This window comes from Rhipicephalus microplus, chromosome 5, assembly GCF_043290135.1.
Source record: "Rhipicephalus microplus isolate Deutch F79 chromosome 5, USDA_Rmic, whole genome shotgun sequence".
Lineage (NCBI taxonomy): Eukaryota > Metazoa > Arthropoda > Arachnida > Ixodida > Ixodidae > Rhipicephalus > Rhipicephalus microplus.
The window spans coordinates 79,899,991-79,917,944 of NC_134704.1; the positions used below are offsets into that span (position 1 = coordinate 79,899,991).

General features: G+C 43.0%; 1 protein-coding gene and 1 long non-coding RNA gene across 2 annotated transcripts in view; one reads left to right on the forward strand and one right to left on the reverse strand.

Annotated features, from left to right (window-relative positions):
* LOC142817506 (cadherin-like and PC-esterase domain-containing protein 1) overlaps window positions 1-17,954 on the forward strand; it is a 104,008-nt gene that overhangs the window by 56,206 nt on the left and 29,848 nt on the right. Inside the window, exons 9-10 of the mRNA XM_075894524.1 lie at window positions 1,119-1,246; window positions 1,363-1,381. Coding sequence (XP_075750639.1) covers window positions 1,119-1,246; window positions 1,363-1,381 — 147 coding nt within the window. The remainder of the gene's footprint in view (window positions 1-1,118; window positions 1,247-1,362; window positions 1,382-17,954) is intronic.
* Window positions 10,193-11,190, reverse strand: LOC142817844 (uncharacterized). The gene is made up of 3 exons (XR_012895384.1): window positions 10,762-11,190; window positions 10,590-10,694; window positions 10,193-10,534 (listed from the first exon to the last, which is right to left on the reverse strand). It is a non-coding gene; the product is annotated as an uncharacterized LOC142817844 (long non-coding RNA).

Genomic DNA, 17,954 nt, shown 5'->3' on the forward strand with positions numbered 1-17,954 from the left:
CAAATATGTGCCCCCTAATAAAAATTCAGTTCGAAGTTGTCGCTTATGTGTGTAGTCTTATTTTCATCCCTGTGTATGCAAGCCCCCCCCCCCCCCCCTTTTTTTTTTGTGGTAAAAAGAAGGCACGGAGAGAGCATGCACACATCCATATTGTGTCCTTCTCTTCTACCGTCTTCGTGTCATTATGACGCGATGTTTTATGTTCGACGTGATATTTTATGTGAGGAAGAACATAGATATGAATGATATTCAAGAACAATGAGTGATTTCTATACGACAGATATTTCGGGTGTTACTTAGTGCCTAGAATATTCGCTGCTTAGATGGAAAGGATACTGGTTTTACGCAGTGCTCGCATACGCAGCTGTTTAAGCCCAACATGGCAGTGTAGGAGAATAGAAGTGAACGTAGCTTGTGTTCTTCGTGCGCTATTGATTAAATTTAATAGGATTACACTATCAGAACTACACTCACATTATCTTTCTTCAAGAAGTAAAGGCATGATATGAATACATAGTACTTCACGATAGATAGATAACAAGGCTTTATTCAGTACCTTGGTTGATTTCACAGAATTCTATCCTGACTTAACAAGAAAGTAACTGCCAAGATTAAGAGAACTGTCATATTAGGCAAGCTGGCAGGGTTTTCCTTCATTATTCAACTTGTCCACAAAGTAAATTTTTAGCAAATTTTAATATGTTCACATTTCCAATGTTCGCGTTTCTTTCTTTAGTTACATTCTTACATACTATTCATTGTGCCCTCATCTCTGAGTAAAACTGTTACCTACTGCTGCTTTGGATTCTCACGCATGCGCACAATATATTTAACCTCAAAACAGATCGGAGAATGTTTTTTTTCCGTTAACTTTTCGTCGAAAATTACGTCTGAGCAGGCAAATAATGACCCAAACTTTGCAAAGATACCTCACGTTACGTGAAATATCTTTTATTACAAGCAATAAAATACGTTTCTTTTTGCTCTAATTAGAACGGATGAACAGATCTTGACGCACGTTACGTAAGATTCAAGACACCGCTGTTCCGGAAAAGACTTCGCTTATTTCGCCACATCTACTCCCATTTCGACGTGCCATATCGTATCGTTCATCGCAGGGCCTTAGCTGCCAGATCTCCCACGACCTGTGCCTTAGCCGTGAAGACCTGGTCTTTCTCATGGATACGCGAAGGGAGTCAGTGCAGACGGGAGGATTTCAGCAGGTGAGGAAATGGGAAACAAGCATGTTGGAAATGACGATGAAGGAGCGAATATAATTTGCTCTTAGATTACGCGATTCTTTTTGCATTGTTCTTGCTCGGGAGTCACCATTGTGTTGCCTCATGACGTTTCTGCCTATAGTTCGCGCACGACAGAGCTGGTCGGTGGATTCATCCCGACTCTTGCGCTGTGTGTTGTTCCTTTGGCTACGTATGCATTAAGGTCATAGAAGCTCAATTGCCGTTATTAGAGACGGAGACTAGTGGACTTCACAGATATTCGTGGGCTGTAGCATGTGTTGTACAGCGTGTTCACACCAACTGCTTTTTAGTTATTTTTTTTAACTTTGATTTTTGTTTGACACTATATTGACTGACCCCTATTCATTGCGTTCGTAGTATAGTACCACCACGGAGGCGCGTATATTGGCTAGAGATGGCTCACACTAACGTCACTAAAGATTATAGAAGCGTTTGTCATCAGCGAGAAGGAAAAAAAAAATGTGTCATTGTAGCGTTGGTCGCCTTATTCAGTAAATATATTGACTATTTGAAAGTAAATCTTGCGCATGTAGGCTGGTAACACGTGACCTTCCAGATGCAACAGAGCAGCTCAGAGTGTGACTATGCGCATGCGCTCATGTCCGATGGTTTTTGGCCTCTTCAATAAAAGATACGATGATGTGTAGCACCTGTCCTGTTTATGTGTTCCTTCTGTGTCTCCATCATATTCCTTTATGCGTTACGAATATGAAAGCAAGTGACGAGCGTCGCGATGGGCTCTCGCATGAAATAATGGTACAACAGCTCCGACTTGGTAAAGGTACAGGGCAAACTTCCGTGCCCCTTAAACGACCAAAATGATGGAGTGGGGGGGGGGGGGGGGGAGACGCTCTTTGGCCACTCGCTCGCTGTGTGCATAGCTACAGAGAAGTGGGGGGGAGGGGAGTTGGTGTGAACAAAAAGGCGAGAAAAGTAAGTCAATCCCACAAACTGTGCTTTGAGAGTGTGGTACGCAATAAAAATCTGTCGTTCGTCTGATCGAAATTCGAAAGTTAGCGCGCTGTTCGCTCAAGCATTATACCCACTGTCTAGACAAAAACACATCCGTTAACTAATAATGCTAAGGCGTGCGTCCCCGTAAATGGAACTTGTGGTTACGTATGTGGCCAGGTAAATGAAGACGCTAAATTTGTTCATAAAAGAGCAGGCTTAAAATAGGTTTCAATGGTGATAAAATCTCCATGTTATAATGCGATCACCATGCTGTCTCCCTTGTGTTGATTTGCTGGTGGGTTCGACTGCCGAATGACGACGAAAGCGTTTCAACGAAGGTGGATTAGAGAAGGGCTCGGCACCGAATCACACTAGTTACACGATATGCAAGCTGCCAAAGCACGAAGCAAACAATTGTCGTCTATTAGTTCAGCAACTTTTTCTCCAAAAGCCCTATATAATATGTTTTTTTGTTTTAAATACTGTAGTACGCACAAATGAATAACGCGAGAAACATAGCACTAGAGATCTTCCACGTGTATACGCCGATAAGTACGCGTGAAATTCACTACGAACACGCGATATATTTGCTCCTCGAGTGTTTGCTGACATTTTTTTTTAATTTGTTCAACGCTACTCAGAAGTTCAAAGAGCAGAGCAGAAATTAAACTTAAGGGAAAGTTGTGTGCGTCACTTTCAATACTTCTACCTCAAGCACTTAGAGCCTCAACCGAAAGCTCGAACTCTCTTTTATTGATTTTAGTACAGCATTTTCAAGCAATGAAAGCTTTTTTTTTTTTTCATTGATGGACGGCCAAACTTTCATTGGATGCACGACTAAAGGCTTGCTTCTTTTCCATACAGTTTCGTAACCCACAAGACTTCCTCGACGTTCATTTAATGCCAGCGACGGCGGTTTTTCGCGGTCTTGCACAAAATAAAACAATAAATCTAATAACGACTCCCCGCTGAGCCGAGAGACGTCTAGCTACCTCTACCTCCACCACCTCCGCCGCCTACCCTGCGGTATTTATCCCGAGTACCACAGAAATTGGTCGATTTTTAGAACCGCCTCAAGAAGAGGGAAGGGCGTACGATCAATTCGCGAGGCTGCGCCGACCACCGGAGCCTTGTTGGTGGTGATGTTCTATGAATTGCCTTTCGTAGCTTATGGTGAAGTTTTCTTTTCTTTCTATAGATTTTTGTTTCAAAACTGCGGTGCAATTTCACGACATCTCCGCGCGGCAAAGTGGAGGAGCGAGGCAATACTGGAGATGGTCGTTACGATGGTCATACCTTATATTTCTCCCCAACTTAAGACAGCCTCGATATGGGGCTGTCGATGTACGAACACTAATTTCGAAGGCATAATTCTAAAATTAGCAATCTCCGCCCCCGCGGTGCGTTCCTAATTACCCGCTGCCTCCTTATTTTTACGAATGTAAATGCCTCTCACTCATCTTTTTAACATCTTTTTAGTTATGTTTGTAAAAACAAATCTCAGCAGACATGAAACGTTTTGCTGGCTTCTTGCTTCGGACCCTCTTTTCAATTGGTGACCATTTATGGTGTTTAAATCTGTAACGGCTAACTTGCGACGAAGATGTACAAAGTTGCCTGAATATTACTGCATTTGTGGTTGGTCGTGAGTGCCAAAATAGCGGAAACAGAACGATTCGTCAGACTACGTGCACTCAACGGCCGGTCAAATACATTACGAATGATGCATTGTCGATGTGCTGCTGGTGAACAAATGCACAAACGTCGTCGCTAATATATTGTCCGTTAAATGCATTGCACTCAATGCGGTGGAGGCTACGTGAGACGTTCGGTCAGCAAAATCTATAACATCATACGTGTCAAAGCGATGTTTCACAGTCGTTGTAAGTGCTTGTGCGTGCATAGCATAGCAAAGACAAGCACGGTAAGTGTCTGGACGCTTCAAACCTTAAACAAACAAATGAAAACACCAATGCGAGGCAAGAAATATGTAAGAACATATTCACTACCTTAGTTCAGGGTTGTTTATCTCCAAGCCACGACAACTTTATTGCTCGACCTAAAACTGCAGAACGCCTCGGACAGTGCAGAACGGACAGTGCATAAGGCCTCGCTAGACAACTTCAGCGCCCAGACTGCGACGACGCGACGCCACTAAGCGACACTAAACACGACCATAACATTATATGCGCATCTTCTCCTTACTTCTGTATGTGGGTCTCATTGTCCCTGTCCCTATCTCCATTTATATCCCTCTTAATCCTCCTTATCCCTTTTAACCCGTCCTTACTGCCATCCCTCGTGAGCCACTGTTGAGGTGTGGCACTACGATGCACACAGTTACGGGGCTCACTTTGATCTTCTTTTCTCCCTTCTAAGAGTCACTTACACTTACTACATTAAATGCGCGAGGTTAACGAAAACGTAAAGGAAAAGATGTAGTCTAACGGATGCAAAGGCGGTGTGCACCCCCCCCCCTCCCCGTGCTGCTTCGCATCACCTCATGGTCTCCTTAAGTGGGAGGTGGTTTAATTTTAGGGACGAAGCTCCTTATGCCGTGGGTCGTGTGTCCGCGATGTATGTAGCAGTAGTATTAGTCGTCGTAGTAGTAGTAGGTAGTCACCTCTTGTTTAGTCCTTGGAATGTCCGCTGGACGGCGGTACTTCTATATGATGAATATGTGATGAAAAGAGGCGAGATGGCGGTACCTGGAGTGCTTACTAGACGGACGGGCGCACTGATGGATGCATGGATGAATGGACGCATGGACAGATGGACGCTCGGATGGACGCATGGATATAGGGAAGCAAGAATGAATGGACAGACTGAAGAGTGCTTCGCCCCACTCATCATCATTGAGTCCGTGGGTATGCTGATATTTTTTTTTGTGTGGTACGTGGTTCACCACCGTCACCGCCAGCGTTTGCCTCAGCCATTGCGCACAATAAAAAATATTAAAAAGCACAGCATATCCACGATGTGAATGATGACGAGAGGGTTGAAGCGGGCGGACGCATGGGCGAACGGTTGGATGGACACTCGGAAGCACGGATGGACTGATGGATGCTTCACCCAACTTATCATCATGCAATCCGTGGATATGCTGTGACACCGTTTATAATGCGAAGCATTTCTTAGCGAACTTCGGCGACTTTGAGCGTATCTATCTATCTATCTATCTATCTATCTATCTATCTATCTATCTATCTATCTATCTATCTATCTATCTATCTATCTATCTATCTATCTATCTATCTATCTATCTATCTATCTATCTATCTATCTATCTATCTATCTATCTATCTATCTATCTATCTATCTATCTATCTATCTATCTATCTATCTATCTATCTATCTATCTATCTATCTATCTATCTATCTATCTATCTATCTATCTATCTATCTATCTATCTATCTATCTATCTATCTATCTATCTATCTATCTATCTATCTATCTATCTATCTATCTATCTATCTATCTATCTATTTATCTATCTATCTATCTATCTATCTATCTATCTATCTATCTATCTATCTATCTATCTATCTATCTATATATCTATCTATCTATCTATCTATATATCTATCTATCTATCTATCTATCTATCTATCTATCTATCTATCCGCCTACAACTTTAAGCCCTCCCAGCCGTTTCAATAATGGGATCGCGACACCCAAATTGATATGGCATAACATGACTGTATGACGAGCATAAATGAATAGCCATAACATAAAAATTAAGACATGCATTTCATGAATGTCATGATTTATATTGAATGGTCCTGCTGCTATTGCGGGGGATTCATTCAAATGACATGTTGCAAAACTCGTATGGTGTGACATGACTGCATGGGGAACACAAGTGACAGACCCGAACGTGGAAATCATGACATGAATTCATGTAAGGCATGAGCCAAGCTCATGGTACACTCGCGGGCGTTTCACTAGCTTCACATATACCAAATTTGGTTTTACGGGACGCGAATTCATGACGAAGGTATGTGACTGGTGCAAACATGATAATCATGAGATTCATGTCATGTAACATGACTACATGCCACACTCATGATGCACTGGCGGCCGTTTCGCAAGCTTCACTTATACCAAATTCGGTATTACGGGATATGAATGGATCACGAATATATGATACTGGTGCAAACAAGATATACAAGAGATGCGCGTCATGTAACAACATGACTACATGCCGCACTCATGATAGGCTCACGGCCGTTTCGATTGCTCCACATATACCAAATTTGATATCTTGTGACGTTAATAGTTGACGAAAGTAAATGACACGTCCAAACATAAGAATCATGACATGGATGTCATGTACGTCATAATTTATTTCCGCCTCGTAACGTTTTGCTGATGTTAAAGTGACATATCAACCTTCCGCATCAGTGCTTCTCATATCGTCGATTCCCACTCTACGTGGGATCTGTGCAAATTGTTTTATTGGCATGGAATGTAATGCAAGTGACTACTACGACGACTACGACGACACGGGACATACGAACCACGGCGTAAACAGCTTCGCCCCTAAAAGCCTGGGTGAGACTACAATATAGGCTTAAACTTCTGCATGACACTCAAGTATTCTACAGCAGAGCCGCGACAGTGAGTGAAAATTACAGAAAAAAAAATGGCCGCGTATCTTCTTGTTTCGCTGCAGTAGACGTCGAAAGACGCTAGTCTTTTGCTTCGAGGCTTTTGCCCCGCCGCGGTGGTCTAGTGGCTAAGGTACTTGGCTGCTAACCCGCAGGTCGGGGGATCAAATCCCGGCTGTGGGGTCTGCATTTACGATGGAGGCGGAAATGCTGTAGGCCCGTGTGCTCAGATTTGGGTGCACGCACATAAAGAACCCCAGGTGTCGAAATTTTCGCAGCCCTCCACTACGGCGTCTCTCATAATCATGTGGTTGTTTTGGGACGTTAAACCCCACATATCAATCCCTCAATCAATCAATCAATCAATCAATCAATTATTCAATCTGCTTGGAGGCGCTGCGTGACATATATGACGCCATCTGGCAACATTGTGAAGAAACAAAAGTTTCCTCCATATAGTTTCAAACAATAATACCTAGAGGGCAATGTGACGCTAATGTCCGCGCGGTCTCCTTAAGCGGCACTTGTTTTGTTTCTTCCATATAGTTTCAAACAATAATACCTAGAGGGCAATGTGACGCTAATGTCCACGCGGTCTCCTTAAGCGGCGCTTTTTTTTGTACCCTGATGGGAAATTTGGGAAGTACAGGCTTCGGATCTGCTTCGGATGAATCGTGTTCTTGCGATTCTTGACGCTTGTTTGCAAAGTGTAAAACAAAGCGATATGAAGTAATGTTTAAATAAACGTGCTTCATTATATTGTACGTGAATTTTATTGTAAAAAGATTTTTTCTTTATTTGGTATAGATGAAACCAGGAAAAAGATAACCACCAGGGTATCCATTGCTCTGTCACTGTGTTCCTTAATTGGCATCAAGATATAATGAAATATTTTTTTACAACTCGTGAAAACAAATATTCTTGTTTCGCCCACGAAAGTACGCGTTATCTGTTTATGGAAATAGCAGTACAGTATTAAGTGAGAAACGCTTAACGATTCATCTGCTGCGATGCCAAGTGCGTCTGAGTAAGTAGTCTGCCACCAACGCACTTCTCATTTTGTTGTGAAGTCGAGTCAGAGGACCGCAATGGTGCGTATACTTCGGTTCATGGTCGTTTCGCAGCAGATTTAAACAATTCTCTAAAGATGCACTAAGGAAAAAAAAAAACTCGCAGATCTCATGCAGAGTGGAAATCGATGATATGCAAAGCACCAATGAGAAATGTAGATATGTCACTTTAGAATCAGCACAACGTTACTAGGTTGAGGTGATAGATGCCGTACATGACTTCCATGTCATGATTTTCATGTTTGGATGTGTCGTTTACCTTTGTCTTCTATTCACGTCACGTGATATATAAATGCTTAGATGTGTCGTTTACCTTTGTCTTCTATTCACGCTGTTGACGCGCACGCACGCTGGGCACAGTGACGCTATATATATATATATATTTACGTTAGCAAAACGCGAAGCATCCGTCGGCGCGGCCCGATGGCAACCGGCGCGAAGTGCGACATGCTGTATTTCGCACCGATGCGTTATCCAGGCAACACTGCGTCTCCCTCTTTTCGTGACAGAGGGACGCTGGACGCGCTGAAACGCGCATGCATCAAAGCAACGCAGCGGGGCGCGCGCCTGCGAGTATATGGCAGTACCGGCGCCTGGCGTGGCAACGCCGGCGTGACGTTATGAAATGAACGCCGGCAAGCATGCACACCATAGAGAAATAAAGAAAGGTGAAGAGTGGACACTCCCGTAGACCCCAGCGGCCCAGTCGACCCTAGCACACCTGGTGGTTGGTGAGAGCAAGTGGCGTGCGCTTCCTGTTTCGGTTTCACAGGCGCAAATTTTGAATTTTTATTTTTTTATTTTTATTTCGATTAAGTTATAATAAAGAGAGATGCTAGTGATAATTCACTGCGATTTTATTCATCGCGCTTGTTCTTGTTCTTTTGTTCACTTGTTCTTTTGGAACAAGTGATCAATGTATATATCAGTCAAAGAGACAGAGTATCCGCAATGTTTTATTCAAAGGCAAGGTAGAGTCTGAGAATATTAAAAGCACAATATGACGAAGGTAGACAACAAATGCATCTCGCCTTACAAATAAATTGTAACAAATATTGTAACAAATACAGAGAGAACACAGACAACGCACACATCGCTAGAGTTGGCAGAAGCCGAGAAGCTGGTGAAGTATGACACACCGGGCCCGTGGGTAAGTAAGGGTCTATGGCAAAAACACAGCGCACAATGCTGAAGAAGAAGGAAGAAGTGACATATACACAGCAATGAAGTCGCGAATCACGCCTGGAGTTAACCAAAATAATGCATAGAAAAAAAGAGTGCACAGAAACCACACGACACAATATAGCAGAAAGGCAAAGCTGCAGTGTGCTGGCTGTGCTTAAGAACAGCTAGCCCAAAATCAAAAAAAAAAGCAGACTTGATGCCTGCTTGTCCTCAGAAAGGTAGGGCTTTGCAGCTTGCTCACTACGTGAAAGACAAACTTTGTGCTACAACACTGGCAGGTCTTGTGGCTCTTCTTATCATCAAAAACTTAAGATCCCAAGTGATTTGCGTCTGGGTGTTGTTGTGACGCTTGCGAGCTAAAATAGATTGTAGCCATCACTTATCCAGAATTGTGGACCTTAATTGGTGTTACGATAGCGGTATTACGGGGCTAATAAATAGCAGAAGGAAACCACTTTGGCTCATTATTTTTCACAAAGGCTCTACATCGTACGTTATCACTCACAAGCTATATAAAAATAAAATGGCAGCGTCCGCAGCCCCATCAAACGCTACAAGTTTGGGTATTCTTTTGAAAATTTTGATGGGCGAGATGAGGAGGTTGATGAGAAGCTAAAATACAAAAAGCGTGATAACGTGAACTGTGCCCACTTCATACTGTGTTCCTTACCCGCTCGAAGACATTTCAACAAGCTGTTTTGTTATCGATATATTACTTGAGCTGGAGAGATAAAACATACACAGTGACCAAGCTACCCACAGTAAAGTGTACAGTTCGCCCGCATTTGCTACAAAAGTACAGACAGGATACCCAACATTCTTTTTAAGGTTATGCAAATAACTTCGAGCGAATACACAGTGTCCCTACTCCTCATAGCGGGTAACCAAAACAATGTATGCAACGAATGAGTGGTTAGTTTAGTGAGGCTGTCTCCGCAGTCTTTTGATAGTTTTCCGCTGTGCTGCTACTTTGGCTTGCAGATGTTTAATGGTTTGCTTTTACTTCATTGATGGAGACATTGTCGCTGGCACAAGGAACGCACTGCAATAAACAAAAAAATGGATGTAAAAGCGAAGAACAACTAATCCCATACGAGCACTTTGCTCGCTTTTTCAGACCCAAGGTGCACAACTTTCTGTGGTGCAAAGTTTTCGATTCCACTACCTAAAAACAAACCATTCACAATGTTGACAATGCACAAAAAAAATTAAAATCACTGAGAGCCCACCCTTACATTTTGTAAGTGCACACGTAGTGTCCTTTTGAGGATAGTTTCCTCAGAATGTCCTAAACATAAAATAGCACATTAAAAACAGCTGCAATAAAAGCATCGTCACCATTTTCTCTAGGGCACTCAGACGTGGAGCTGTTGGCGGAGACATCTTCTGGAGGGTCTTGTGAAGCTTGTTCAGTGCCTCGGACAGTGCTGTCGGAACAACCTTGCGAGCGACCTGCGGAAGTCTCAATATCAATCCACTCTGGTGTTGAAGTGAACATACAACTTACCGGTCACACAAGTTCCTTTCGTGACAGCTGAACGACTGGTTAAGGTTTTCTCCGGCAAGACGAAGTCAGCAGAAATTCTTTCACCAGCTACAAGGGAGCTGCCACCTGCAGAGGTTTGGTCAACGGTCAATTTGGGTAAAAAAAAAAAAAGAAATCGCGACACTGAACGCACCCTGTTCATCGGGGCACCTCAATGTGTGGGAGCCGCTTTTTGAAGCCTCTACCGCAGGTCCTGAAGAAATGAAATTACGACAATGTGTCAGTAAGAGGCTTAAAATAACACACACTGAAGCTCATCCGCACCTTGCAGTGCAGCTTCTGCAGTCATGTCACAGTCACTATTTGAAGCGACGCTCAGAAAATCTGCATATATGTGCAGTTGGTACAAGTTACAAAGCTTGTAGCATGGGGAAACTTAAACAACTCTTTCAAACGCATAAATTGGTAGAACGTGGAAGAAAAGAGAAGGCACCAACAAGGAAACAAGTAATTTGTGATTTTTGGAATTATCAACAGTGCCAGCTTTCACTGATGAAAGGTACAGATGCTCGCGTCCGTGGCAGACGCAGCACACGTCGCCTCGGCTTGACGCCGTGCCGCCTATGCTATACTGCATACGTTGCACAATGTTCCCGTCTAGCCGCCGCATAGAGCCGCAAACTTTCTTTTTATCGAACTTCCCCATCCTTACAAGCTACAGAAAAAGGTTACAACTGCGTGAATGAGACGCCACGTAAGAAACAAACTCGCACACACGAAGCGCAACGTGTGTGTGTGTGTGCATCTTTCTATGTTTGTTGCATGGTGTCTTATTCGCACAGGTGTAACCGTTTTCTGAAAAAATTGACCGAACAAGACCAACAACATGTCATTCAACAAGCTTCGCTTGAAAACGTGCCTCACCTGTTATCTCACGCTTGAAAACGCCGACGCAGCCGATGTTGACGAAAGCGACGACAGCTTCACGCTGTCAGTCTTGCATGGGCTTGTCGCTGGGTGGATGGTGTTTATGACAGTACGACTGAAGAAAAATAATCGCGTAAGGTGTGTTCAATAAATTGTTTTTATGTATAAAGAACATACTTAGTTTGGGCGTATAATTATTATTTTGTGAAAACAATTCTGTTGCATTGATTATAACTATTTTTTTTTTGCGCTTGCGTCCTCTGACGTTTGGTGAGAGCACTAGTTGATTACGTAATCGTGACGCACTTCCTAAGGCCAGGTTTCGCGGAGTGTCCTCTCTTGTCTTCTTCTTTCTCTATGTGCACACCGCGTCACGTTGAAATGTTTTGGCGCCTTGACTGTTTCATGTATTCATGTTCTCACACGACATGCATCTATCATGTTTGAACCAGTCACATACCTTCGTCATCCATTGGCGTCACATTATACCACATTTGGTATATGTGAAGCTAGCGAAACGGCCGCGAGTGCATCATGAGCGTGGCATATAGTCATGTTGTTACATGACACGCATCTCATGATTATCATATTTGTACCAGTCACATACCTTCGTTATTTATTCATGTACTGTAATACGAAATTTGCTATATGTGACACTAGCGAAATGGCCACGAGCGCATTATGAGCGTGGCATGTAGCCATGTTGTTACATAACATGCATATCATGATTTTCATGTTAGGGTCTCTCGCTTGTGTTCGCGGTGCAATCATGTCATACCATACCAGTTTTGCGACATGTCATGTGGACGAGACCACCGCAAGAGCCCCAAGACCATGAAATGTAAATCATGACATTCATGACATACATTTCACGATTTTCATGTTATTACTAGTCAAATCTGTTCCTCATACAGTTATGTTATGCCATACCAAGTTTGGTAACGATACCATTATCGAAACGGCCAGGAGAGCTAAAAGTCGTTGGCGGCTAGATAGATAGATAGATAGATAGATAGATAGATAGATAGATAGATAGATAGATAGATAGATAGATAGATAGATAGATAGATAGATAGATAGATACGCTCAAAGTCAACAAAGTTCGCTAAGAAATGCTTCGCATTTAAAAGACATGATCTCTGTGCATTATTCTGCGCTCAGAGATGAGACGCAACATCAATGCGCAACAATGAGTGAATGACGCTTCGTTTAAACTGCCATATGCATCCTGTAAAGCTCCAACGTCACAGCAAATCTCCAACCTAGTGGTCTTCAGGGTCCTTAAACAACAAAGGGGCTGTTCCGTGCTTTTCACAGCACCCCACTACCCACGCTGCGGAAAAGCAAAACTGAAACTGCAGAAAAGGCTCTGTAAATAGTTTGCTAGCTAGCGCAATCCAATCCGAATCCTGTACTTCCCATGATTTCCATGGGGTGCACGATGGCAGCGCCGAATTTCGCTCTATGTATTATTGTATGAAACTCTATGATTTTCTCGGAACGCATAGCTGCTGCTAGGAGGCAGCACCTGCTCGTTTTAGTGAAAGCCACTGAACTTTTTAGTTAAGCGTAGGAAACAATAGCTTTTTCCTTTAAAACGCCCATCCATGTGTTCGTCCATGCGTCCGTCTGTCTGCTTCGCCCCACTCTTCATCATTATTCTCGTGGATTTGCTCTGAATTTTGTCACTCATAGCGTCGCATTGTCAACGCAGTGTAATAAATAGTTCGATCTTTAGAATCACGTATGTATGCGTTTTCTAAATAAAGAGACACCGAGCCTAACACTTACGTATTCATGTTGCACCTCAAATATGCCTAAAACTTGCTTTTTGATTGACAATGATGACAAGTATTACCGCAGCCACTAGATAAAGTTGGTCCAGCTCTGAGCACAGGCTTGAACTTTCACCGGTTGGCTGATTCGTTGGACAGATACCAAAGAACAGACAGACTAATATTTTTGCGTTTATTTCAGATTCCAAGAAGACTGTTTAAAAGAAAACCCGCCAGGCCTGCGCTGAACGCGCAGCACAATCACAGCGAAAGCTAGAAGAGCTGACTTTAAGAGCCTTTTGTAAACACCCTTTGGGAAGCTGCTGCAAGCACACTTTCAGGATATCCATTACGCAATGAATCATTCTGTAGTAGGCAGGCATTGCCTATGCCATCCTTCGTCATTCTTCGAAGAAGCGTGGTACCTGCTGCACACTTGCAAGAGAGTTTGTGCTTTTTTTGTGTGCTGTGGTTAAAGACGTTGAAAAATTATATCAGAAGCTCTTCCAATCCCCACAATCCCCACAAGCACCGGCGTGGCTCAGTGGTAGAATACTGGGCTGGCACTCAGCGCACCCGCGATCGAGCCTCAAATGTTTTTACTTACTGAGTTTTTCTTCTTGTTTCGTGTGATACTGGTTATACGGACACCAGCGGTGGTGGTGGAAAACTACGGCGCTGTGCGTGACCCGAGTTGTAATCTAACACCTCTCGTATTAAGATTAATTATGTTGGATGAAGAATCACGTTAGTAGCTATTCATATTTCTTTGCATTGTAAACATAGTTATAAAGTGGCAGAGGACGTGATGAAAGCCCCTGTAACAGCTTGATAAAATAACAATGAGAACTAACAGACAATGATGCTAAGGTAAGCATAGGGGATGGGGTCAGTAGTAAATGTGATATAAATGTGAAGAAGGAAAAGTGAATGAAAAGATAACTTGCCACTGGCAGATGTCCACCTTGCAACTTTCGGATAACGTGCCCGATGCTCTAATAACTCAGTTACAGTGACGGTGATCCCCCTGCTCCTCGTGCACCTCATGGGATATAGTAGTGCATTTTGTTCTGTCAGTTCTAACTAATAACGCGTCTAAAAAGAAGGAGCCCTTAATATTCTACCTTTTTCGTTCATTCAAAAGCAGCTTCGAAAGCTTGTAGCTCCAGGTACTACATGGCAGCACCAAGCGGTTGACATGGCACAGGGTCTGTGCTTGATGGTTAACAGTGAGGTGTTTATCTGCACTACGACCACTATTCCACAACTGTTACAAACATAAGTGCAAATTAATATACAGTACAGATATATAAGGATGTATAAACATTCTATAAAATATTAGCATACAGAGTGTATAAATAAATAAATACAATAAAGCAGTATATATAAATATATAAATATATGAATACGTGTAAGTATTTAGCATAATAGAAGTGTAGAGTCGTGCTGGGAACCGAATAACACAAAGAATTGCGTCACAAGTGGGTTTCTTAAGGCTGCCTACCCGTCACAGCTGGCTCAGCCATAATCTGCGATCATCAGTCACACCATCTGGGACGTTTGCTAATAATTGGGTTACATATTGCCTTATAGACCGGTAGTAGATACTTACCCACTTCTCAAATTGGTGATGAATTAGAGCTAAATGGGCACGTCATGTTGTACTCACAGTATAGCCACCCTGAGATAGTGGATAACGGTCTTATAGGAGGCCACTCCTTCAGTTCACCCCATGATCAACAAAGCAGCAAGTCCCGTGCGGGTTTGTTGAAAAATGTATTATTTTAATCAAGTGGCCATGACACTAATAAGTCAAGTCTTCATCTCCAGTTTTTCAGTCACACTGTGAGTTACACTTTTGTTTCAATTTATTTTTCGAGAAGTAGTTTGATTTCTCAGTCACGCTGAGTCGTTGGAATTGCGGCCCCTCTTAGAATAGATTACGCTACTTTACCTAGGATTCAACAAGCAACCAGCTAAAGAAACTTGACTGAGAATGATATAGAAATGCATATAAAGGAAAACGCAGTAAAATGCAACTCATGTGTTACGCTTCACGTTATCACACATCCCTGTGCACTGACCCTGTTTCGGCTCCTGGTCTCCGGCCGCCTCGGCGCACTATCTCGAAGCTCAAAAAAAAAAAAAAAAGAGCTCTGCACTTTCATCCCGTTCCGCCATGGTGTGGCATCGGCAGGCTGTGCGCGCTGTATGTTTGCGTGTCGACGGCACTACGCCGAAGTCCGGACGTGTGAGTCGTTCGCTGAAGTGAAACTACTAGTAAGGGAAAAACAGGGAGAGAATGGTCGTGCGCTGAAGAGGAGCCACCATTGTGTGGAAACAGAAGAGATTGCTTCGGCCTTTTCGCTGCGTTACCCACTGTCTGCGGTAAGTGGCAAGAGGAGGAGAGGCTGCATTGAAAGAAGCAAAAAGAAGTGAGGGAAAGGGGAGTGGTAGGCAGGGGTTACGTGTACTCCTGCGAGTCTGCGTGTCTGGGTGCGGCGGCTTTTTGCTTCACGGTTAGCTGCTTGGCAATCTAGATAATGCACGAGCCAGATAGAAGAGAGAGTGGAAGAGACTCCGTCGTGCTTCAGAGACGCCGCGTTAAAAGATATATAAAGCGGTTGCTTAGTTTTCTTGGCGATGTGCTGTATCCTGTTTGTCGCTAGTCAAACCTCGGCACAAGGACTGCACCCAGATACCTACGGTAGAGGGAGAGGAGAAATGCGTGTAAACTTATAAGAATGGGCATTGTGTCTGTGTCAGGGCTTGACGTATTAGTGGCGTTAATAAGCGTTTTGGTACCCTTGGTTGAGACACATTTAAGTGCATTGCGCAAAGCATTCTGCTATGACCGACCAACACGTACAAACTGTCTTAGCGACATCGTATCGTTCGGAGGAACTTGTTTTGGTTGAAGTTTTGTACAGATTCACAAAAAGTGTAAGCTGGGTAAACTAACGACCACATAGACCAAACTCAAGGATCGCGCTTGCACTTGTGTCTGGTCTATTGTGCTATAGGCACAGTTTACACATTTTGTTAGAAACAGGAGATGGACAGAAGAAAAACGAAGGGAGAGCAGATGGACAAGCTTTCTATGTTAAAAAGGACTGTGAACTACGCTTATGCATTAACACATCGTTTATGGTGTGAGAGTTCATCAAAGCAGCGAGACTACTCGATGCAGTAAGACATTACAAATGAAAAATTTATACTTTATTCGTTCGTGGCATGAAGCTAGTTACTAAAAAAGACAAGCAGATTGAAGAGAAGTGAACGATTAATTACCCGAGGTATTAACTCCGAACCAGCCCTTTTCAGGGGTGTTGCCTCGTGCAAACGAGTCTAACGAGTGCAAAGTATGCAAACGAGTGAGATACGAATTTTATCTTTTATGAACTTTCCTTCAAAGTCCGAGCTTCCGCACATTTTCCTCAACACAGTGAGATACTTTTTTCCCCAGAATACGGGTAATCTACAGACATAAAGCAAATAGCATGGCGTGTTGCTTACGTGTATAGTTGCGTGTATTACGTCCAGCGCAGGAAGCTGCATGTAAAATTACTAAAAAAAAAACTACGAAGCGTAGCTGATGTTCTGGAACAGGAGAGGCGTCTTGCATACGCAGTTTCTTTAAGTAGTACTGGTTAGCAGAAAACACCCTGGCAAAGACCAACATGTATTAAATCGTATTCATAAGGAGCCATAAGCATATATCACTTCTAGGGTGATGACGTAGTCCGAAGCTTAGGTTAAGGATGTACCTCTATTTTTAAAGTTTGGCTGAAAATTTCCTTTTTACTTACCCTATCGAAAATCGCCACCAAAAATGAAGTTTCATTTAATTTTTTTAAAATGTACAAACCAAGTTTATCTTGTTGAATATGAGAACGAGAAATCACGAATACACATTGCATTTCACCCACGTTTTCTTCGCGTGCACCTACGGTGAATTCTGACATAAAACCTTAATGTGTTCGCAGTGAGCCAGCGTTAATTACGGTTGGAAGCATTAAAAAACAAAGAAATGTGAACGGAGGGAGAGAAAGGTGAATTACGTGCTCGCTTAATGACCAAGCGATATACCGCGCTTAGGGTTGCGGGCTCATTAAAACGTGATCTCGCATTTGGGCCACTACTTACGTAACTCTTTGCTAAAGACTGTGCACTGCATGCAGGAAGCTGAGTAGTCTTTCGTGTGATTGAGGGCAGTGAAGGTGTGCAGTCTCATCTGCTTAACTTCAGGACGGCGGGAAAAGCTTGATCACTCCATGACTTTACTGATAGGCTGTGCGTTTCATGTTTGAGATCCCCTTCAGTGGTGGTGGCTGCGTTTGTGTACGCTACTTCTGTATGCTAGTTGCGTCAACTTGTGGCCACAAAACAGCTGGACAGATTATTCTTTATATGAACTGAATAGTATGTCTTGACTTAACATCAGTGTGCCGCGTATGGCTGTAGTGGATGACTTTGGTGAAGGCACCACTGTATTCGACGTGCCGCCTTTCAGAACCAACGCCGAAAGCATTACTTCTCTTTTCCAGAAATGAATGTAATGAAAAACTAGTTGCACACAGATTGTGAACATAATATTTCATTCTTTTTATGCCAAAGTGAAATGTGACGCGTTGCAGAATGATGAGGTATTAAATATGTGGGAATTGAGGAAACTACATAATAA